General features: G+C 42.2%; 1 protein-coding gene across 1 annotated transcript in view; it reads left to right on the top strand.

The window, feature by feature from the left end:
* Nucleotides 1–24490, top strand: part of LOC137326768 (regulator of G-protein signaling 6-like) — a 104270-nt gene that overhangs the window by 25666 nt on the left and 54114 nt on the right. Inside the window, exons 8-12 of the mRNA XM_067992162.1 lie at nt 1833–1907; nt 3956–4054; nt 7276–7337; nt 14698–14808; nt 18749–18874. Coding sequence (XP_067848263.1) covers nt 1833–1907; nt 3956–4054; nt 7276–7337; nt 14698–14808; nt 18749–18874 — 473 coding nt within the window. The remainder of the gene's footprint in view (nt 1–1832; nt 1908–3955; nt 4055–7275; nt 7338–14697; nt 14809–18748; nt 18875–24490) is intronic.

Below are 24490 nucleotides of genomic sequence, written 5' to 3'. Positions count from 1 at the left end.
AAGGGGTCATTTTCCAACAAGAAGCCTCACCCGCAGTAGCTCAAATCAGAAATTCAGGCATGTGTGGCTCATGATTTTTTGCCTGGTTGGTAACCTGGCAAAATGGATTGTCTGCACTTTATAGAACCCGCTTGATTTATGTTCCACAGGAGACAGCATGATGATACTTGATTTCAACATGGGGGATGCTGGGTGGAGAAAAAGTAGCATAGGATGGTATATTTGGAGCTTAGTAAGAACAAGTGATGAAAGTTCAAAGGCACAATGGCCAAAGCAGTATTGATAACATAACCTTTAAAAAAAATTTACTTGCTTTCCAGTAAGGAGAATTTTATACATTCAAATATTTGTCTTAATATTTTATAGATCATTTTATTCAAAAATGTCTGGATAAATATTCATGAAAATGTATAGAAGATTACTTTCCTTAATTGGAATTGCGCCCTCTGAAAAGCAGTAGAGACAGAAATAAGGCAGATACTCATTTCATCGTTAGTATTTGTGTTATGTCCAAACAATCAATCTCATCTATCACGTTCTCACCATATCCCTCTGTGCAGGAGCCTGTCTAATTGTGTCTTGGATCAATTTACACTGTCTGCTGCAGTGACCTTTCCCAGTAACCCACACCACAGCTGTATTAAGCTTTGGATGAAAAAGATCCACATGGCTTCTTCTGATTTCCCAATGTTTAACTTGTGTCCGCAGGAATGTGAACTTTTCACCAATGTGAACAATTTTATCCAGATCAACATTGTCAATTCCATTCATAATCTTGAAAACTTCAATTGAGATCGCCTCTAATTGTATATTACAAGAGGTCTCCACTGGAGTGCTACAGCTGGCCTCAGCACACCTAGCTTAGGAAAGGGAAAATCACCCTGACCAACCCACCCACTTCCAGTTTTAAGTGGCAGGTCGGGGGGGCGGGTGATCAACCCGCTCTCAGGAGGTGGATCGGTCAGTGAAGGCATTTTGAGAGGCTGCAGGCCTCCATTTTGACAGCTTTTTTATTTTTAACTCCTGAGGGCTGGGATTCCCGGGCCTTCTGCTTCACTTCACATAAGAGGAGGCGAGAAGGCCCGGATCAGCAGGTAAGTGCCTTTATTGCACTGCTTGTGGGCCAGGAGGAGTAGGAGTGCTTCTTCCAGGCTCAACAAACCTACCTGCAGTGATCCCACACACGTGATCGACCCCCCCCCCCCCCCGATCTCCGACCCTCCAATGACCCCCGACCCACTGATAATCCCTGACCCCCCATCAGCCGACCCCGATGATCCCCGACCCCGATTATCCCCGACCACCCCGATGACCCCCCGAGCCCGACCCCCCACCGATGACCGAGCCCCACCCCCCTCCCTTTCTAAGACTTACCTGCTGGCATCCACTCCCTGGCTGTTCTACCATCCCAACTGACAGCCAGCCTGTCAATCTAGGCTGGCCTGTCCGGCAGGAAACCTACAAAAAAAAAGACGTCCTTACGTCAAAATTGTAAGGACTTCCGGGAAACCTGTACTTCCGGGTTTCCCATCAGGAATCCCCCCCCCCCCGCCCAACCTCTCCCTGTCTCCCGATTAAAATTTACCCCCTGGTGACTAGTGCTGAAACTGTTGAGTGAGCTGTGATGTCCTCCAGGGTCAAATGACCAGCTGTCATTCACTGTCAAGCCTCACACATGAATGATGGCCATTGGGGGAGGTAGTGGTCTGCACCCATGGTATCACACCTCAGACACGGAAAGCAAACTCTGTGACCAGCAATGGAAAAGCTAATAATCCATTGCGATTCTCACAGTCTCTTTTTAAAACCCTCTTTTAATATCCTCTCTGCAGCCTGGCTGTGTGAATACCACTGAGATGGACATCAGGAAGTGTCGCAGGATGAAAAACCCGAACAAAGTAAAGAAGGTACATACATGCAACCTCCCCATAATTCATCCAGAGAAGAATTATGTTCAATATTTAATGGGATTTTAGCAAAACAAATCACTGTCATGGTACCTACAGATCAATTTGTGCTTTAAATTGTGCTCTCTCGATGCTGAAAAAGAATGAAAAATTTAATTAAAACAGACAGCAACTTGTCATTCTGGTAATTAAAATGTGAATGGAATAATTGGAACTATATAGCCAAACAATACAGTAAATTCTCCTCAGCAAACTTGTTCTCATTTTTTTTAAAGAATGGAGTCTAACCTCAGCTGCTAAAAGCACTACCTGGCATACTGCTGAGTCATACTGACATAGAAGGTCCTCATTCAATCCCCAGTCTGTGTTGAGTTAGCACTAACATTTGCTTCAGCGTCCCCCTGATTTGAGAGGGGAAAATCTGCTGGGGTCCCCACTGCTAGTTGCTTTCCAGTAACCATCAATAGGAAGTACCTGTGTGTGCGGACAACGGGTGACAGCAGGATTAGGCACGTGGTTACCCCATGGTGGACTAGCCTAACAAAGCTCACGACCTAAGTCCAAGCATGAAGAATGGCCATTTAGGCGAAGTGATGGAGGCTAGCCCCTGTGTGAACTGCACCCCAGCGATGACAATGTCTTTGGGAGAGGAAGAGGCTTAGGAAAAGGCTTACTATGCCAAACTTTGAATTTTTTATTACAAAGAATTCAACAAAAATACCTTTCAGTTGTAAAACAAAAAGCAATAATGTCCTGACTTTTCCATGTTTGTGCAGCTGGTAAAAACCAACCCAAGGAGGAAATGAGAAGATTTCTCTAAGAAATAGATGGTCCTTGGGTTATTCAGTTTCACAATAAAAAGTGCCACTGACTACAATTAAATCTAGACAGATAGGAAATCTTATTAAATTCTCTGAAAACAATGGGAATAAGAATGCAGAACAGTCATATAAGAGCAGAGGAGACTCTCACTATTTCTAAGCAGTTGGAGTTAAAAAAGAACAGAGCATGGTCATTAGATAACCACAATTCAGGGCTTATAACCCCTGGTCTTTGAATGAGGAATAAAATGGGACAAGTAGGCACCTTCAGTGACGTGGCACATTGACATGCCAACATGGTGCATCCACTTTGCATCCACAATATTCCTGCATGCCAGGCTCCCCATCTTAGCTAGAGGGATTTGGCACATGGAATGTACATTGGTTTTTTTAGTTGTTCAGCTGTGGCAGAAGATTGTGGGCTCCAGCCCCACACTAGGACTTGACTATACACTCTAGGCTGGCACTCCATGTAGTATTGAGGGAGTGCTACTTTGTCAGAGGTGCTACCCAGATGAGATGTTCCTCAGGCGAGATGTTGTACCGAACTCCCACCCTCTTATTCAGATGGATCTTAAAAGATCCTGTGGCACGATGCAAAGAGGAGCAGGGAATTTTCTCAAGGTCATGCCTGACATTCCTCCCTCAACCAACAACAAACAAACAAAGGTGAACTGGTCAGTCACCTCATTGCTATTTATGGGACATTACTGACACGCAATGGCTGCTGCATTTGGCCATATAAAGATTGTCACTGTTACAAATTGACTAGCCCAGTGGTGAAGGATAGAATACTAGAGCCTGGTCTTCAGTTGCTTCCAAGCCTTTATTCGCAGAGCTCCACATTACCCACACCACACCCTAGATAAGCTCTTATATATGGATACAAGCGAGCACCAGTTGATACACACCACCTGATTACAATTAACACTAATTGATATAAATCATATGGATACAATTAACAGTCATTCCTCTTCACAAGTAATTCATTGCATGACTCATGTTGAGATGATTTGATGTGATAAGCTCTCTATGTAAATGTAAGTATCATTTATAAGGAGCAGGCTTTATGGGGCGAATGACCTTTTTTTAATTTCATGCTATCTTAAGTCACTGATTTCCAGGCTTATGTTTGGACAATGTAGTACTTGTTTTGTGGCAGAGTTTGAAAATGAAACAGGGATCAATCAGGGCATTTCTGACACTGAGAATTTTTTTTTATATCAGTCAGTGTATGGGGTTTCTGAAGATTCACAGATGCACAGTCCTGTACATATACACGTACCAACAGCTAAGAAACCTGCAAAAGAAGATCTGAAGAAACAGGTAACAAATTCAAATTGGAGGGTATAACATGATAGCTATTACTGAGACATGGCTGCAGGATAGTCAGGATTGGGAACTAAATATACCAGGTTATAAGGTCTACAGAAGAGATAGGGAAAATGGAAGAGGGGGAGGAGTAGCCTTACTGATTAGAGATTAAATCACTTCAATGATAAAGGAGGATATAATGAGAGATAAGCAGCCAACAGAGACCTTATGGGTCGAATTGAGAAATAGGAAAGGATCTAAGACTATAGTGGGAGTTGTGTATAGGACCCCTGGCAGCAGCTCTGAAGTGTTAGATTGTATACGTGCAGAGATTAGACAAGCGTGTAAGAAAGGCATAGTGGTCTTAATCGGGGACTTTAACCTTCACATAGATTGGGGAAAGCAGACTAGCAACTGTCAGGAAGGTAGTGAATTTCTTGAGTGTGTCCGGGATAGTTTTCTACAGCAGTATGTCCTAGAGGCAACAAGGGGGCAAGCCATACTAGATTTAGTAATGAGTAATGAACCAGATTTAGTTAACAGCTTAACTGTGCGTGAACATCTATCCAATAGCGATCATAACATGATCGAGTTCAATGTAGTGTTTGAAAGGGAAAAAAGTGAATCAGCTGCTAAAGATTCTAGACTTGGGTAAGGCCGACTTCAATGGGATGAGACAGAGACTGTCCACATTAAACTGGGCAAATCTGTTAATGGGTAAAACGAGTGATGATCAGTGGGAAATGTTTAAAGAAACATTTAACGTGATACAGAATCGGTTTATACCCCTGAGGGGCAAGAGCTCTACTTGCCAAAAAAAACAGCCGTGGACAACTAAAGAGGTAAAGGACAGTATAAGACATAAGGAAAGGGCATACAAAAAGGCAAAAAATGGCACAGGTCCTGGCAAATGGGAAAGATACAAAGATCAACAAAGGGTCACAAAACAGATAGTAAGAGCTACAAAAAGAGAGTATGAAAAGAAACTTGCAAGGGATATCAAAACCAATACGAAGAACTTTTATAGTTATATTAGGAAAAAGAGGGTGGTCAGAAGCAGTGTTGGACCCTTAAAAACTGAAAGTGGGGATATTGTCATTGACAATGGGGAAATGGCGGACATGTTGAATAATTATTTTGTGTCAGTATTTACAGTAGAAAAAGAGGATAGCAAGCCAGAAATCCCAAGAAAACTAATATTGAATCGGGGACAGGAACTCAATAAAATTAACATAAGTAAAGCAACAGTAATGAAGAAAATAATAGCACTAAAGAGTGACAAATCCCCAGGACCTGATGGTTTCCATCCCAGGGTTTTAAAGGAAGTAGGTGAGCACATTGCAGATGCAGTAACTATAATCTTTCAAAGTTCTCTAGATCCAGGAACTGTCCCTCTAGATTGGAAAATTGCACATGTCACTCCGCTTTTTAAGAAAGGAGAGAGAGGGAAACCAGGGAATTATAGACCAGTTAGCCTAACATCTGTTGTGGGGAAAATGCTGGAGTCTATAATTAAGGATAGGGTGACTGAACACCTCAAGAATTTTCAGTTAATCCGAGAGAGCCAGCATGGATTTGTGAAAGGTAGGTCGTGCCTGACAAACCTGATTGAATTTTTTGAAGAGGTGACTAAAGTAGTGGACAGGGGAATGTCAATGGATGTTATTTATATGGACTTCCAGAAGGCATTTGATAAAGTCCCACATAAGAGACTGTTAGCTAAGATAGAAGCCCATGGAATCGAGGGAAAAGTACGGACTTGGTTAGGAAGTTGGCTGAGCGAAAGGCGACAGAGAGTAGGGATAATGGGTAGGTACTCATATTGGCAGGATGTGACTAGTGGAGTCCCGCAGGGATCTGTCTTGGGGCCTCAATTATTCACAATATTTATTAACGACTTAAATGAAGGCATAGAAAGTCTCATATCTAAGTTTGCCGATGACACAAAGATTGGTGGCATTGTAAGCAGTGTAGATGAAAACATAAAATTACAAAGCGATATTGATAGATTAGGTGAATGGGCAAAATTGTGGCAAATGGAATTCAATGTAGGCAAATGTGAGGTCATCCACTTTGGACCAAAAAAGGATAGAACAGGGTACTTTCTAAATGGTAAAAAGTTAAAAACAGTGGATGTCCAAAGGGACTTAGGGGTTCAGGTACATCGATCATTGAAGTGTCATGAACAGTTGCAGAAAATAATCAATAAGGCTAATGGAATGCTGGCCTTTATATCTGGAGGACTAGAGTACAAGGGGGCAGAAGTTATGCTGCAGCTATACAAAACCCTGGTTAGACCGCACCTGGAGTACTGTGAGCAGTTCTGGGCACCGTACCTTCGGAAGGACATATTGGCCTTGGAGGGAGTGCAGCGTAGGTTTACGAGAATGATACCCGGACTTCAAGGGTTAAGTTACGAGGAGAGATTACACAAATTGGGGTTGTATTCCCTAGAGTTTAGAAGGTTAAGGGGTGATCTGATCGAAGTTTATAAGATATTAAGGGGAACAGATAGGGTGGATAGAGAGAAACTATTTCCGATGGTGGGGGATTCTAGGATTAGGGGGCACAGTCTAAAAATTAGAGCCAGACCTTTCAGGAGTGAGATTAGAAAACATTTCTACACACAAAGGGTGGTAGAAGTTTCAAACTCTCTTCCACAAACGGCAATTGATACTAGCTCAATTGCTAATTTTAAATCTGAGATAAATAACTTTTTGCCAACCAAAGGTATTAAGGGTTATGGGCCAAAGGCAAGTATATGGAGTTAGATCACAGATCAGCCATGATCTTATCAAATGGCAGAGCGGGCTCGAGGGGCTGAACGGCCTATTCCTGTTCCTATGTTCCTATGTAACATAAGATGAGAAAGATCTTCTATTCCGTGCATAACATTCCATTGTGAGTCTGGTTAGTTAATAAGCTTAATAATCTAATAGTCTTTGTTTAGTTATCTCGCTCACCTGCCAGCCGAAATCACAGATTACCACAACTTGAACTTGGAGCCCAAATCTGAATACTTTGGCAGCGGGTGATATGTGATATGATACTGAGCAGGTTCATTATGTCACTAAAAACTGTGAATTGTGACTTGGTGCATGCATTTTGGATGTGGCGTGTACATGCTCGGCGTGTGATGTGTTCAGGGTTTGTTGTGTATGTTGACTGGACTAATGTGTAGCTCCACTGATGCACGTACACATGTCTTAAACAATGTTTCTTTCTGTTTTCAGATAACCTTTTTAAATATCCAGCTAGACAGACATTGTTTAAAAATGTCCAAGGTAGCTGAAAGGTAAGGTTTTTATTTGGTAAAAATTCTGTAAAAAGCTGAAATTGGTTGTTGCTTTCAAATCTTCACACCCTTGGAGAAGAATGATACCAGAACTGAGAAGTTATAACTATCAGGAAAGTTTGAGCAGGAATTCTTTTCTCTAGAAAAGAGATGGCTGAGGGGTGACCTAATAGAGGTCTTTAAAATTATGAAAGGGTTCGATAGCGTAGACGTAGAGAAGATGTTCCCACTTGTGGGGGAGACCAGAAATAGGGGCCATAAATATAAGATAGACACCAATAAATCCAATAGGAAATTCAGGAGAAACTTCTTTACCCAAAGAGTAGTTAGAATGTGGAACTCGCTACCACAAGGAGTAGTTGAGGTGAATGGCATAAATCGGGAAGTGAGATAAACACGAGGGAGAAAGGAATAGAGGGTTATGCTGATACAATTAGATGACGAGAAGCGGGAGGAGGCTCATGTGGAGCATAAACATCGGCATGGACCAGTTGGGCCTAATGGCCTTTTTCTGTGCTGTACATTCTATGTAAGTAGTAGAAGGATTTGCAGACTGACAGGCTCCTTCCATGGCTGTGACCTTCTTTGTAGGTGGTTAATCCTATACAGTGCAAGGGTTTAAAGGCTTATGGGCTCCCACAACCCGTACGATGGGGGGGGGGGGAAGGGGAAAGGGCTACCCACACCTACCGGATGCTCTATCCCATTGGATGTTAACCCAGAATTCAGAGTTAGAGCTCTGGTCTCCACTCGCTGGGACTGCCTGGGGCAGGGTTTAAACCCTGCACCTTTGGACTCAGAGTCAGGGATGCTACCACTCGGCCAAAGGCTCGCTCTGCTGAAATGGTGCATTCGGTGTACGTGTTTGAGTTGGCCCTCACACATTTTACTATAAGTGTTGGTCATGAGGGTTTGCTCCCAAACTTTCTTCCATTTTTCTCTTGTTATTTGTTGGCCTGGAGCTCATTCCAATAGGTTGCAATACTAAACCTGGGTAACCCAGAAAAAGGCAGGGAATGGGATCCAAGTAAATAGATCCAGTTGAAGAGCACAGGCTCAGGGGAGGAGAGAGGGACAAATGGCCACCTTCTTTACTGTCATTTCTGATTCTAACTCTTAATGAATTATACATGGCAGGTTTGCTTTAAAAACAATTGAGTAGAGAAGGTAAGATAATTAGATAAATTATCCGCACATACGTCTAAACAAAAATACAGTATACAAAATATTTTTATTAAAAATATTTTTTAATATGCATTCTGTATTTCCTGGTTAAAGTGTGTCACTAGTGATTTAAAAAAATAATAAAACAGGCATTTTGTATCAGAAGGCAACACATCTGAAACAACTTATTTATTTAACTTGGAACACAATCCCACTATGGAAAGCTCCTCATTGGGTGGAGGGCACAGACTGCTTCTCCCCAAAATCTTTTGCCCCATTCACTGCAATTTGAAATCTCCAGCAGTGCTACACCATCCCTAATAGCTCACAGGTAAGTCTTAGATTGCTGGTAGCTCTATTAGTGGGTGTTTATCACTACTATCACTAGTCTAGTGATTGTGGTAGTGGACTAGCAACCCACAGGTTGTGAGGTTAACTCCCTCCATGGCAAGTTGGGAAATTGAATTCAATCATTCAGCAGAAAAAATGACCATGAAGCTACTGCATTGTCATAAAAACCCAAATAGTTCACTAATGTCCTTCAGGGAGAGAACATAAGAACATAAGAACATAAGAACATAAGAAATTGGAGCAGGAGTAGGCCAATCGGCCCCTCGAGCCTGCTCCGCCATTCAATAAGATCATGGCTGATCTGATCCCAACCACAATTCTAAAGAACACAAGAAGTCGGAGCAGGACCCGGCCACATAGCCCCTGGGCCCTCTCCGCCACCCACAGGGCATTGACCAATCCGAACTCAGCTTCATGTCCAATTTCCTGCCCGCTCCCCATAACCCCTAATTCCCTTTACTTCTAGGAAACTGTCTATTTCTGCTTTAAATTTATCTAATGATGTTGCTTCCACAGCTTCCTGGGGCAGCAAATTCCACAGACCTACCACCCTCTGAGTGAAGAAGTTTCTCCTCATCTCAGTTTTGAAAGAGCAGCCCCTTATTCTAAGATTATGCCCCCTAGTTCTAGTTTCACCCATCTTTGGGAACATCCTTACTGCATCCACCCGATCAAGACCCTTCACAATCTTATATGTTTCGATAAGATCGCCTCTCATTCTTCTGAACTCCAATGAGTAGAGTCCCAATCTACTCAACCTCTCCTCATATGTCCGCCCCCTCATCCCCGGGATTAACCGAGTGAACCTTCTTTGTACTGCCTCGAGAGCAAGTATGTATTTTCTTAAGTATGGAGACCAAAACTGTATGCAGTATTCCAGGTGCGGTCTCACCAATACCTTATATAACTGCAGCAATACCTCCTTGTTTTTATATTCTATCCCCCTAGCAATAAAAGCCAACATTCCGTTGGCTTTCTTGATCACCTGCTGCACCTGCATACCAACTTTTTGATTTTCTTGCACTAGGACCCCCAGATCCCTTTGTACTGCAGTACTTTCCAGTCTCTCGCCATTAAGAAAATAACTTGCTCTCTGATTTTTCCTGCCAAAGTGCATAACCTCACATTTTCCAATATTATATTGCATCTGCCAAATCTCCGCCCACTCACCCAGCCTGTCTATATCCCCTTGCAGGTTTTTTATGTCCTCCTCACTCTCTACTTTCCCTCCCATCTTTGTATCATCTGCAAATTTTGATATGTTGCACTCGGTCCCCTCCTCCAAATCGTTAATATAGATTGTAAAGAGTTGGGGACCCAGCACCGACCCCTGTGGAACACCACTGGTTACTGGTTGCCAGTCCGAAAATGAACCATTTATCCCAACTCTCTGCTTCCTGTTTGATAACCAATCCTCCACCCATGCCAGAATATTACCCCCAATCCCGTGATTTTTTATCTTAAGTAATAATCTTTTATGTGGCACCTTGTCGAATGCCTTCTGGAAGTCTAAATACACTACGTCCACTGGTTCCCCTTTATCCACCCTGTACGTTATATCCTCGAAGAACTCAAGCAAATTTGTCAGACATGACTTCCCCTTCATAAAGCCATGCTGACTTTGTCCTATTAAATTATGCTTATCTAAATGTTCCGTTACTGTCTCCTTAATAATAGACTCCAAAATTTTACCCACCACAGATGTTAAGCTAACTGGCCTATAATTTCCAGCCTTCTGCCTACTACCCTTTTTAAATAACGGTGTTACATTAGCAGTTTTCCAATCTGCCGGGACCTCTCCTGAGTCCAGGGAATTTTGGAAAACTATCACCAAAGCATCCACAATCCCTACTGCCACTTCCCTCAAGACCCTAGGATGGAAGCCATCAGGTCCAGGGGATTTATCCGCCTTGAGTCCCATTATTTTACTGAGTACCATCTCTTGAGTGATTTTAATCGTATTTAGCTCCTCCCCCCCGAGAGTCCCCTGTTTGTCCAGTGTTGGGATATTCTTAGTGTCCTCTACTGTAAAGACTGAAACAAAATATTTGTTCAGCATTTTTGCCATCTCCATGTTTCCCACCATTAATTTCCCGGTCTCATCCTCTAAGGGACCTATGTTTGCCTTAGCCACCCTTTTTCTTTTTATATAACTATAGAAACTCTTGCTATCTGTTTTTATATTTTTTGCTAATTTCTTTTCATAATCTAACTTCCCTTTCTTAATCAATCCTTTAGTTACTTTTTGCTGTCTTTTGAAGAATTCCCAATCTTCTATCTTCCCACTAAGTTTGGCTACCTTATATGTCCTTGTTTTTAGTCGGATACTATCCTTGATTTCTTTACTTAGCCACGGGTGGCTGTCATTTCTTTTACACCCTTTTTTCCTCAGTGGAATATATTTATTTTGAAAGTTGTAAAATAACTCCCTAAATGAACACCACTGCTCATGTACCGTCTTACCCTTTAATCTATTTTCCCAGTCCACTTTAATCAATTCTGCTCTCATACCATCATAGTCTCCTTTATTCAAGCTCAGTACGCTTGTTTGAGAATCAACCTTCTCACCCTCTAATTGGATATGGAATTCAACCATGTTGTGGTCGCTCGTTCCAAGGGGATCCTTAACTAGGACATTATTAATTAATCCTGACTCATTACACAGGACCAGGTCCAAGGTTGCCTGCCCCCTTGTAGGATCAGTTACATACTGCTCAAGAAATCCATCCCTGATGCACTCAATGAACTCGTCCTCAAGGCTGCTCTGCCCAATTTGATTTGTCCAGTTAATATGATAATTAAAATCCCCCATAATTATGGCTGTTCCCTTATTACATGCCCCGACTATCTCCTGATTAATACTTCTTCCAGCAGAGTTGCAACTATTAGGAGGCCTATATACTACGCCCACTAATGTTTTTTTTCCCTTATTATTCCTTATCTCCACCCAAACTGTTTCATTATCTTGATGCTTTGTCCCAATATCATTTCTCTGTATTACAGTGATTCCTTCCTTTATTAACATAGCCACCCCACCTCCCCTTCCTTCCTGCCTGTCCTTCCTGATTGTTAAATACCCTGGCATATTTAATTCCCAGTCGTTGTCACCCTGCAGCCATGTTTCTGTAATGGCCACAAGATCATACCCATACGTAGTTATTTGTGCCGTTAACTCGTCCATTTTATTACGAATGCTACGTGCATTCAGATAAAGAACTTTCAAATCTGTTTTGTGACGCTTAGTTCCTGCTTTTTCCTTTTTTAACACTTTACCTATTACTCCATACCTTCTGTCCCTTCCTGTTACGCTTTCCTCTCTCTCCCTGCTCAGGTTCCCAACCCCCTGCCACTCCTACCTAGTCTGGCTTAATCTCCGACACCAGTCCCACACCATGTGGTTGACTCTTGGTGCCCTCAAGGCAACTAGCGATGGGCAAAAATACTGCACTTGTCAGTGTTGCCCACATCTCAAGAATAAATTTTAAAAATTGCAATGCAGTGCTGACCCAATAAAGCCATTGTCTCCAGGATCTAGTGAAAGCTGTGATTACTGGTTCCCTCTCAAAATACTCATTCTTCTTTTACAAACTGCATATTTTACTTGTTTAAAAAAAAATGCAGCCACATCTGTGAAAATGTAATTGCTATTTGTATGTCAGTTAATTCTTTTGAAGGGTATCATGTTCTGGGCTATCTAGAGAGCTGTAAGAATTAAATTACTGGGGTTTTTTCAGCATGAGCATAAATCAGAATTAAAACAATTCATAGCATTTGTGAAAAATAGTAATTTATATCAAGTTGTTTACCCTTGTCTTGCCATTTCTAAATTTACAATCTGATGAGAGTAGGAAGTAAGGCGACTGCTGTTTGCGCATAAAATTAGTAAATGCATTGCCCAGTCTCAAAGTCGTACAAACTAGCAAGATGCCAGGTCGAATCCCTGACTGCACTGCTGAGTTAGCTGATATCAGCTCAGGTAGCAGTTGGAAGCACTGTAATTGATAGCAGTGGAGTAAGGAAAAAGCACAACTCTTTTCATGCTGGCATCACAGGTTAAAGTCTATGTAAAAAAATAATGCACGCAGGAATGTAGAATGACTGCGTTAAGTATTCATAAGTGGACTTCGCCGATCGAAAGTCCTACCCACTAATGTCTAATGGTTTGGTGCTAATATTTTGTCATTTCTAAACATGCAATGTAGAAAAGAGAGGCAGGGATACTGAAATTTATAGTAACTGCACTAACACAAAACCAGTTCAGCAGTGCAAAGTCTGACTATTACTCGTCACAGGTCACAGGTCAAAAGCTGTATCTCAGGCTGTTTCGAAGAGTTCATCCCAAACACAGTGGGATTCGTACAAAACCTTGTTTTTGCATCATTCTTGAGACTTCCTGTTTGCCTGGCCTATTTTATAGTCTTGTGACATTGGTAACAACTAGCGGTAACACTTAAGGTGTAACTGCAACGCTTGCGTCTATTACTTTCAATCGGTAACATTATAATGCCTGCTATTTAATCTTTCTACTACTGTAGCATGAGTCGCGCAGATCGCTTTTGACTGGTTACAACAGACACAGCTAAAAGAGAAGCCATTTCCTCTAACTATCTGAGATCCATGCCACAGGAGATTCCATTTTCAAATTGCCGTTCATTCAGAAACCTGTTGAATACAACAAAGCAGGAGCCGCAAAATTCCCCATTCCACAAAAAGATGGGAGAATGCCCGCTTTTCGTCATAGTTAACAACCATCCAATGAAATCATATATTTTTTTTAAATAACAGGATTACATGTCCTCATGATTTTGTTAACGTGTCATTAATCATGCAGAAAAACTGTCTTTCTGTTAATAGAGGAATTTCACCCCTTGGTCTTTTGTCAGCAGAGCATTTTAGGGAGTCTTTGTGCTGTTAGATAATGGATTTTTGATTGATTTACATAGAATTTACAGCACAGAAACAGGCCATTCGGCCCAACTGGCTTATGGTGGTGTTTATGCTCCACATGAGTCTTCTCCCACCGTACTTCATCTCACCCAATCAGCGTATCCTTCTATTATTTTCTCTCTCATGTACTTATCCAGCTTCTCCTTAAAGGCATCTATGCTATTCGCCTCAACTACTCCTTGTGATAGCAAGTTCCACATTGTAACCACTTTCTGGGTAAGAAATTTCTCCTGAATTCCTTATTGGATTTATTAGTGACTATCCTATATTTATGACCTCTAAAATCATAGAATCTCAGAAGGATACAGCACAGAAGGAGGCCATTCGGCCCATCATGCCTGTGCTGGCTCATTGAAAGAGCTATCCAATTAGTCGCACTCTCCTTCCCTTTCCCCGTAGCCATGTAAATTTTTCACTCTTGTTCTCTAGTTTTGGACTCCCCCACAAGTGGAAACATCCTCTCTACATCTACCCTATTAAAACCGTTCATAATTTTAAAGGCCTCTATCGGGTCACCCTTCTCTTTGGCCTTCTCTTTTCGAGAGAAAAGAGCTGCATCCTGTTCAGTCTTTCCTGATAGTTATAACCTCTCAATTCTGGTACCTTTAAAAATGAATTGTAATGTACTCTGTCATTTTATAGATAGAATAAAAGTGAATAGTAGCTGTTTGTTCTACTGACCCATTTTATGTAAAGTATGAAGTAAACCCTAATGCAGTGGATCCCCATTAGAGGAAAATATTACCCTACTCCACAATATCATTATGAGAGGAGTTTTCCTACATTGGGGTTTATCTATGCCAGTGGTGGGACTTTTGGCACTTTTCATTAAAAAAGGGAGTCTCAATATAACTGGATTCAGCCAGTATAACACACTGTTTGATGCATTGCTTTTCAGTTTGGTCACTTATGCCGAGCAGTACCTGGAGTATGATCCTCTGCTGACACCACAAGATCCTTCTAACCCTTGGATCAGTGACGACAGCACATTCTGGGACATGGAGGCCAGGTAAGACAGGAGGTTTTGTTTATTGTTGAACGAGACAAGTCATTAAGTGGAATATGTAGCCTAAAAATTAAATACTATTCAGTGCATAGTATCAGTGAAAAGTAACTATTAGAAAGGGATTGTGTGGAATAACGGGTTAATGCACTGTCCCTTCACCTCTGACACCTGAGATAGAATCCAGCCCAGTGATTCTTGTAGCAGTCAGTTGGGGCAAATCACAACTGAGTTTATATGTATACTTGGTGGAAGCTTATGACGTAAAACTGTTTTTGTTCATAATTAGAATCAATTCAACATGGTTTGCTTTCTGGAAAATTTAACAGGGTTCAAAATTTGGAAATGTGTTCCATTCTCCACTATATAGAGTCATAGAATGATACAACACAGAAGGAGGCCATTGAGCCCATCGTGCCTGTGCTGGCTCTCTCAAAGAGCTATCCAATTAGTCCCACTCCCCTGCTCTTTCCCATAGTCCTGCAAATTTCTCCTTTTCAAGTATTTATCTAATTCCCTTTCAAAAGTTACTATTGGCACTGCTTCCACCATCTTTTCAGGCAGTGCATTCCAGATCATAATAACTCGCTGCGTAAAAAAAATTCTCCTCATCTCTCTTCTGGTTCTTTTGCCAATTACCTTGTCAGTGGAAACAGTTTCTCCTTATTTAATCTCTCAAAACCCTTCATCATTTTGAACACCTCTGTTAAATCTCCCCTTAAGCTTCTCTGCTCTAAGGAGAATGATCCCAGCTTCTCCATTCTCTCCACATAATTGAAGTCCCTCATCCCTGGTATCATTTTAGTAAATCTGCTCTGCACCCTCTCCAAGGCCTTGACATCCTTCCTAAAGTGTGATGCCTAGAATTGGACACAATACTGAGGCCTAACCAATGATTTATAAAGGTTTACCATAACTTCCTTGCTTTTGTACTATGTGCCTCTATTTATAAAGCCCAGGATCCCACATGCTGTTTTAACAGCCCTATCAATTTCAAAGATTTGTGTATGTGCACCCCCAAGTCTCTTTGTTTCTGTAGCTCCTTTAAAATTTTACCATTTAGTTTATATTGCCTCTCCTCATTCTTACTTCTAAAATGCATTACTTCACATTTCCCTGCATTAAATTTAACCTGCCATGTGTCTGCCCATTTTACCAGTCCATATCCTCCTGAAGTGTGCTACTATCTTCCTCACTATTTACTACATTTCCAAGTTTTGTGTCATCTGCAAACTTTGAAATTATGTCCCCTATGTCCAAGTTGAGATCATTAATATGTATCAAAAACAGCAGTGGATAAAATGCCGACCCGTAGGGAACACTACTGTAAACTTCCCTCCAGTCCAAAAAACAACCGTTCACCACTACTCTCTGCTTTCTGATTCTTAGCCAATTTTGTATCCACACTGCCACTGCCCCTTTAATCCCATGGGCTTCTATTTTGCTAACAAGTCTATTATGTGGCACTTTATCAATTGCCTTTTGGAAGTCCATATACACAACATCAACTGCATTTCCTTCATTAACCCTCCCCATTATCTCATTGAAGAACTCCATCAAGTTTGACAGGCATGATATGCCTTTTACAAATCTGTGCTGGTTGTCATTTAGTAACCCGTATTTTCCAAGTACCAATTAATTTTGTCCCTGATTATGATCTCTAAAGGTTTCCCCATCACCATTGTTAGACTGACTGGCCTGTAGTTGCCAGGTTTATCTTTCTCCCCTTTTTTGAACAGGGGTGTAACATTTGCAGCCCTCCAGTCCTCTGGCACCACTCCCGTATCCAAGGAGGATTGAAAGATTGTGGCCAGAGCCTCCGTTATTTCCACCTTTACTTCCCTCAGCAACCTAAGATGCATTCCATCTGGACCGGGTGTTTTTTCTACTTTAAGCGCTGCAAACCTTTTAAGTACTCTCCTCTATCTATTTTTATCCTACCCACTTTCTCTACCCCCTCCTTTACTGTGACATTGGCAGCATCCTCTTCTTTTGTGATGACATATGCAAAGCATTCATTTAGTGCCTCAGCCATGTCCTCTGCCTCCACAAGAAGATTTCTTCTTTGTCCCTAATCGGCCCCACCCTTCCTTTGACTATTCATTTACTCTTTATATGTTTATATAAGACTTTAGTGTTCCCTTTTATGTTACAATGCTAAACTTTTCTCATAGACTCTTTTTGCCCCTCTTATTTCCCTTTTCTATATTCTGCTTGTTTCTCTACTCTATTATGAACCTGACATTTATAATAAACCTTTTTCTGTTTCATTTTAATCTCTATATCTTTGGGCATCCAGGGAGCGCTAGCTTTGGATGTCCTTCTTTTCCCCCCTCGTGGGAATGTGTCCAGTCTGTACCAGAACTATCTCCTCTTTGAAGACCTCCCATTGCTCATTTACTGTTTTACCTGCCAATCTTTGTTTCCAATCCACCAGATCCCTTCTCAACTCACTGAAATTAGCTCTCTTACAGTTGAGTATCTTCACATTTGATTGTTCCTTGTCCTTTTCCATAACTACTCTAAACCTAATGATATTGTGATCACTGTTTCCCAAATGCTCTCCCATTGAAACATGTTCCACTTGCCCCATTTTATTCCCCAGCACTGCTTCCTTCCTCATTGGGCTGGAAACATACTGATGAAGAAACTTCTCCTGTACACATTTCAGGAATTCTTCCCCTTCCTTGCCCTTTACACTGTTTTTCCCCAGTCTATATTAGGATAATTGAAGTCCCAATTATCACTACTCTATTGTGTTTATATCTTTCTGAACTTTGCCTGCATATTTGCTCCTCGATCAATGGTGATGTTGGTTGGGGGGGGGGGGGGGGGAGGGGAGTTGTCAGGGAGGTCGGGATCTGGCTACCCCAAGGCTCACCAATCTTGTAGTTAGGCCCATTTTCTTTTCCTTTACCAATATGGTGAGTGGTGCACTTCCATCCAGAAATGTGCACACGCTTCCTGCCCGCCATATTGGGGCTTAGTGGACTGTATTTATAAGCCCTTATGTTTAATGAATTTGCAATCTATCTTACTTTTAGGGATCATAAACCTTACTCCTAGAATTTCCTCAGTACTGGTAGTACTGGCAGCCCAATACTGACAGCCCTCTAGCTGACTAGTGACGACTTGGCACGAGTTGGTAGCATTTTTGACTTTAGCCCCACTCCAGGACTTGAGCTGACAGTTCAGTGCGGCACTGAGGGAGAGTTGCATTGTCTGAGGTACCATCCTCTATCTGCCCTTTTTCAGTCGTTCAAATAGACGTAAGAAACCGTATGGCACTATTTGAAGAAAAAGAGAGTTTCCAATGGTACTCCTTCAACCAGCACCACTAAAAATAGTTTAACGGATTATTTGCTGTTTGTGGGACGATGCTGTGTGCAAATTGGCTGCAACTGTGGAGGCAGGAAGAAGGGGTAATGAGAGAGAAGACATATGCCCACAGAAGCACAGCTGAGTTCAGAATCCCAATAGAGCAAGGATTAGTCTGTGGTACAGGCCATTGGTGCTGTGATAAGTCGCATTGCAAAGTTAGTAGACTTTTTAATTGTTTTTGTTAATTGTTAATACACAATTACAGAGTGCTATCACTGTGTGTTGCGTGTATTTTATAATTACATTGTTGACGTGCATTAAACATGGCAAAGTTTAACGGGCAGTATAGTTGTGGGTGGCTTATGAGTGATCCATGCAACTCACTTTAATCTGGAATTAGGGATTGTGGAAGGACATTGCTATTGGTTATATAATTCTGTGTAACAAAACTGACTATACATCATTGTATATGAATAGTTTTGGGACATCCTGAGAAACGTGATACTATATTGCTATATAAATGCAAGTTCTTCCTTTTATTTGCCTTGAATTGATCTCTTTTTTGAAATGGATACATTTGATATTATGTTAAAGAATTTCTCTCCTCTTTTTTGTGTACGTTAAGCAATGAGCCCAGCCAGCAGCGTGTGAAGAGATGGGGCTTCTCCTTCGATGAGGTGCTAAAAGATCCTGCAGGACGAGAACAATTTCTGAAGTTTGTAGAGTCGGAATTTAGCTCTGAGAATCTGAGGTAACATGATTATCACTGCACTAAAGGAACTTTAAATTAGGAATGTCAGCACCCCAGTGACCTGGTGGGTAAATATACATGATTAAATTTAAGAGATTTAGGACAGAGAACAGGAGAAACCTTTTTACACAGAGTTTGTGAGGCTAATTGGATCATCCAACTGACTGAGATAGGTTAGCTCGACACTTAACGTGTGAACATCAGTAAGTGCTTACGTGTGAACATCGGGTGAAAGCAAGAACAGACTTGTGTGAGAAGTCATATTTGCACTCGTTGTGAAGGCTCAAGTATGAAGGATGGATGAGGTACAAGAGGCTTGTGTGTCTGTGGAACTGTACCCGAGAATAATGTTCTTATTTTAGGGCTCCTTATAATCCAAGGCTAATAAAAGGAATATGCATATATCAAGCTAATATCCAGTAGTTCAGTCTTGTGCTAACAAACTCCATCTGCAGCCTATCTGTCTGGAGCAGACTGCTTCAAACCAGTGGTCTGACTGATACAATGTCAGATACTGATTGTTAATGGAATGTTCTAACATGCTCGAACTGATAGAAAACATTTTCTGTGCTAATGGTGAAGTCCTTTTGGAAGAGCATTTGTAGATGTTCTGGTGCGAATAGGCTTCACCCGAAACAGCACACTTACTGAAGTAAAGGAGCTCCTTAAATGCTCATACTGCACTGTTACAAGGAGATGAGAACATTTTAAAAACAAAATAAAGAACAACTTATTGAAAATTAGATATAGCCTTAAAAGCTGATCAAATATTTGCTTCTGACACTTAATAGCTTGTGTATTTACAGTGAGAAACTTACTTCAGAAGAATTCCTCTGGACAACACTTCAATAATGAACAATCATTTTACCAGTTTGTGCTCTGGTCTATTAAGAAGAAAAAGACACTATTTGAGTAGGATCACCAAAGCACTATAATTTAGGGCTAATTATAATGTGTATTTTTAAAATTCGTTCATGGGATGTGGGCGTCGCTGGCAAGGCCGGCATTTATTGCCCATCCCTAATTGCCCTTGAGAAGGTGGTGGTGAGCTGCCTTCTTGAACCGCTGCAGTCCGTGTGGTGAAGGTTCTCCCACAGTGCTGTTAGGAAGGGAGTTCCAGGATTTTGACCCAGCGACGACGAAGGAACGGCGATATATTCCCAAGTTGGGATGGTGTGTGACTTGGAGGGGAACGTGCAGGTGGTGGTGTTCCGATGTGCCTGCTGCCCTTGTCCTTCTAGGTGGTAGAGGTCGCAGGTTTGGAAGGTGCTGTCGAAGAAGCCTTGGCGAGTTGCTGCAGTGCATCCTGTAAATGGTACACACTGCAGCCACAGTGTGCCGGTGGTGAAGGGAGTGAATGTTTAGGGTGGTGGATGAGGTGCCAATCAAGCGGGCTGCTTTGTCCTGGATGGGGTTGAGTTTCTTGACAGCTGTGCCAATCCAGGCAAGTGGAGAGTATTCCATCACACTCCTGACTTGTGCCTTGTAGATGGTGGAAAGGCTTTGGGGAGTCAGGAGGTGAGTCACTCACCGCAGAATACCCAGCCTCTGACCTGCTCTTGTAGCCACAGTATTTATGTGGCTGGTCCAATTGAGTTTCTGGTCAATGGTGACTCCCAGGATGTTGATGGTGTGGGTTTCAGCGATGGTAATGCCATTGAATGTCAAGGGAAGGTGATTGGACTCTCTCTTGTTAGAGATGGTAATTGCCTGGCATTTGTGTGACATGAATGATATTTGCCACTTATCAGCCCAAACCTGGATGTTGTCCAGGTCGTGCTGCATGCGGGCACGGACTGCTTCCTTATCTGAGGAATTATGAATGGAGCTGAACAATGTACAATCATCAGCGAACAGCCCCATTTCTGACCTTATGATGGAGGAAAGGTCATTGATGAAGCAGCTGAAAATAGTTTGGCCTAGAACATTGCCCTGAGGAACTCCTGCAGCGATGTCCTGCGGCTGTGATGATTGGCCTCCAACAACCACTACCGTCTTCCTTTGTGCTAGGTATGACTCCAGCCACTGGAGAGATTTCCCCCTGATCCCCATTGACTTCAGTTTTACTTGGCCTCCTTGGTGCCACACTCGGTCAAATGCTGCCTTGATGTCAAGGGCAGTCACTCTCACCTCACCTCTGGAATTCAGCTCTTTTGTCCATGTTTGGACCAAGGCTGTAATGAGTTCTGGAGCTGAATGGTCCTGGTGGAATCCAAACTGAGCATCGGTGAGCAGGTTATTGGTGAGTAAGTGCCGCTTGATAGCACTGTTGACAACACCTTTCATCACTTTGCTGATGGTTGGGAGTAGGTTATTGGGGTGTATTTGGCCGGGGTGGATTTGTCCTGCATTTTGTGGACAAAACATATCTGGGCAATTCTCCGCATTGCCAGGTAGATGCCAGTGTTGTAGCTGCACTGGGACAGCTGGGCTAGAGGCACAGCTAGTTCTGGAGCTCAGGTCTTCAGCACTACAGCCAAGATATTGTAGGGGCCCTTAGCCTTTATTGTGTCCCGTGCACTCAAACACTAGGTCAGTCATTTTATGTCAAAGTAAGTACAAGGAACAATGGGGAATATTACTATGCACTGCTTGTGGCTAAGAGTTTGGTTAGGAAGGCTGCTCTCAATCATCTACCACTGCAGCCCAAGGATTACTCTCGATTTGATTTTGCTTCCAATTGTAGTGCCAGGAAGAAGGGGGAATGGTGGGGAGAAGACATGTGGCTTCTGTTTGGCTTCTGCCCACGGAAGCATAGCTGAGTTCAGGATCCAGTAGAGCAAGGGTTAATCTGTGGTACAGGCCATTGGTGCTGTGACATGTTGCATTTCAAAGTTAGTAGACTTTTTAATTGTTTTTCTTAATTGTTAATGTACAGTCACAAAGTGCTATTGTTGTGTGTTGTGTGTATTTTATACTTACATTGTTGACGTGCATTAAATGTGGCAAAGTTTAACGGGCAGTATAGTATGTATGGGTGGCTTATGGATGATCCATGCAACTCACTTTTATCTGGAACTAGGGATTGTAGAAGGGCATTACTATTGGTTGTATAATTCTGTTCCCTCTCTCATGAATCCTTAGATTTTTAATTTAATGTTAAATTATACATGTATTTGCATTGTAAATCCTTCCTCTTTAAAAAGTTAACTGAAAGGAGAATCTTTTTTCCTGTGTTAGACGCAACATTCCCAGTGTCTGACATTGGGACAATAAGTCATTTCACTACATTACCGTACGTAAATATAAAATATACACATTACTGTACATCTGATCACATCTGACTTCCTTTTCCACTGTGCGTGACTGCATATCAAACACCCTGAGGACCGGGTTCCACAAAGTTCTTGTCCTCATTGAACATTAAACAAATGGAAATGGAAGTGAGATTACACGTGGTTCCTATATTTGGGTTTTCTGGCTGCCTCGGCATGAATGCTGTGGAGCATTAATATCCTGACAGTGATCACATTAGACATATCTTAGGGTCGTTATCAAGGCCTACCCCATCTATCTTGGCTCCAATATTCACTTCCACTTCCCAAAGAATGAGATTTTAAGACAGTACCACAGTATGTGATAAGAGGGAGCAAGCACCTAACTTTACCCGAGGAGCCCAGTTTAGCCATTCTATGCAGAGTGCAGTCGAATCTATGGAGGATCTTCAGTTGCATTAACCAGATCCACATACAGCTACATGTTAAGTATGCATTTGACCAACTTGGTGAACAACTGAATTGCATGAGTTTGAGCCCAAAGTCCTTTTTGTTTTGTTGATAATAGTGTCTCCCATTTTATTGAATATCTATTATGCCTTGGCCACAAAGTGAGGTTTGTTGACCTCCTGTCAGATAAAGTTCTCAAGCGCTGAACATATAAAATAACTGATTTATGTGTTGGAACGAGCTGAGAAACCCTTTCTCTTCCGTCTTCATCAGCCTCCCCCACCTCCACACCTCCCTCTGTGTCCTCGATCATGTCTGTTTTGCTGTACATCCAAATCATCATAAATATAATCTATTGGAAGACAGTACCATGCACCCTGTAATCAATCTGGATATGAAATAACCCCCAGAGCTTCCAGACCCAGCAGATCTTTCATTTTTTGTTTTGGAATTATTATGATAATTGTTATTACTGTAGAGATCAAAGAATCAGCACTTAATTCATTAAAGTATGTGACTGCTCCTATATTCAACGTTTCCATTTGGGTTATTATGGCTTCATGAAGTGTTCAATATTTAATAACAGCAACAGTTTTTTTAATTCATCTGTTGCTTTAACAGCTAAGAGACCACAGGCTAGAAATTCGGCTGTGTAGCGCCTGTTGTTTTGGCGCTACGTGGCTTTCCGAAGTTCCGAAATGGCGTCCGGAATGCTGCTCGCATGACGTGCGCCAGATGCCATCTTGGTAAAGGGGTTCGCGCAGGTCCAAATAAATTACATGCCGGCAGCATGTAAAGTAAGGAGAATATGCATTAGATCAGTGTGATCAAATGTACAAAATAATGGGTAATTGTAACAATTTAATGTTATAGCGGCTGATAAATTTATATAATTTATGAAATGGGTTTCTTAAGTTGTGCTAGGATTTAGCAGACCAGTCGGGTTATATTTTATTCAAAATTATCTGATGGGAACGATTCCAATCAGCTTTTTGTTTAATCAGCTTAATGACTCTGATTCAAACAGAAATAAATTGTGTGCAATCAGAATATTTGAATTGAGTCAGAAATACAAAACAGCGGTCAAGTCAGTCAGTGTGAATTTGGGGATAGGGTACAGTTTAATTAAAGCTCTCCCCTAACACCCCCCCCCCCCCCGCCTCTATTGGATTCTTAGCAGGGTTAAAAAATTATTGCACTACAATCGTATATCTTGCAGGTCTCATTAGTTTTGGCTGCTTCTATGTATGGGCCCCTCACCTCTGATTGGGAGGAGATGCCTGGTCTCTGATTGGGTGGAGATGCCTGGTCTCTGATTGGGTGGAGATGCCTGGTCTCTGATTGGGAGGAGATGCCTGGTCTCTGATTGGGTGGAGATGCCTGGTCTCTGATTGGGTGGATAGGTCCGGTCTGTGATTGGCCACTGACAAATGCTTTGGTTTCAATTTTACTTCCTGGTCTGGTTTCCGCACAGCCAATCAGCTGCTCGCTGACTGCATTTCCTAGCAACGCAGGGACCCTCAGACACCACCCCCCCCCTACCTGAGGCAGAGCAGCCTGACTGGGGACTGGGGACCGGGGACCGGGGACCGGGGAACGGGGAACGGGGAACGGGGAACGGGGAACTGTAGAGGCAGAGCTGGAGAAGGGCCTGGGGTCTGGGCACTGGTCAGTGTGGGAGAGGGGCCGAGAGCATTGGTTTGGTGCGCAGATAGAATTTTTAAGTGCGTGGCCCACAACAGACTGCTGCGAGGCCGTGCATGTGTGTAACTTAGAGGCAACGATGGTCTTAACCACGACCAGCTGAACATGTCTTAAACGGCCTGGATTACCCCCAACTGTGCTATTTAAAGGGACCATGCAGGCTTTACAGGTTAGTTGCTGGATTATTGCTTCTGGCTGCTGATACATTTGTACCTGTTTTTGGAGGTCTCCTATACTTGAACACTAG

This window comes from Heptranchias perlo, chromosome 10, assembly GCF_035084215.1.
Source record: "Heptranchias perlo isolate sHepPer1 chromosome 10, sHepPer1.hap1, whole genome shotgun sequence".
NCBI lineage: Eukaryota > Metazoa > Chordata > Chondrichthyes > Hexanchiformes > Hexanchidae > Heptranchias > Heptranchias perlo.
The sequence above is the reverse complement of the archived record's forward strand: the minus strand, read 5'-3'. Positions and strand labels throughout refer to the sequence as shown.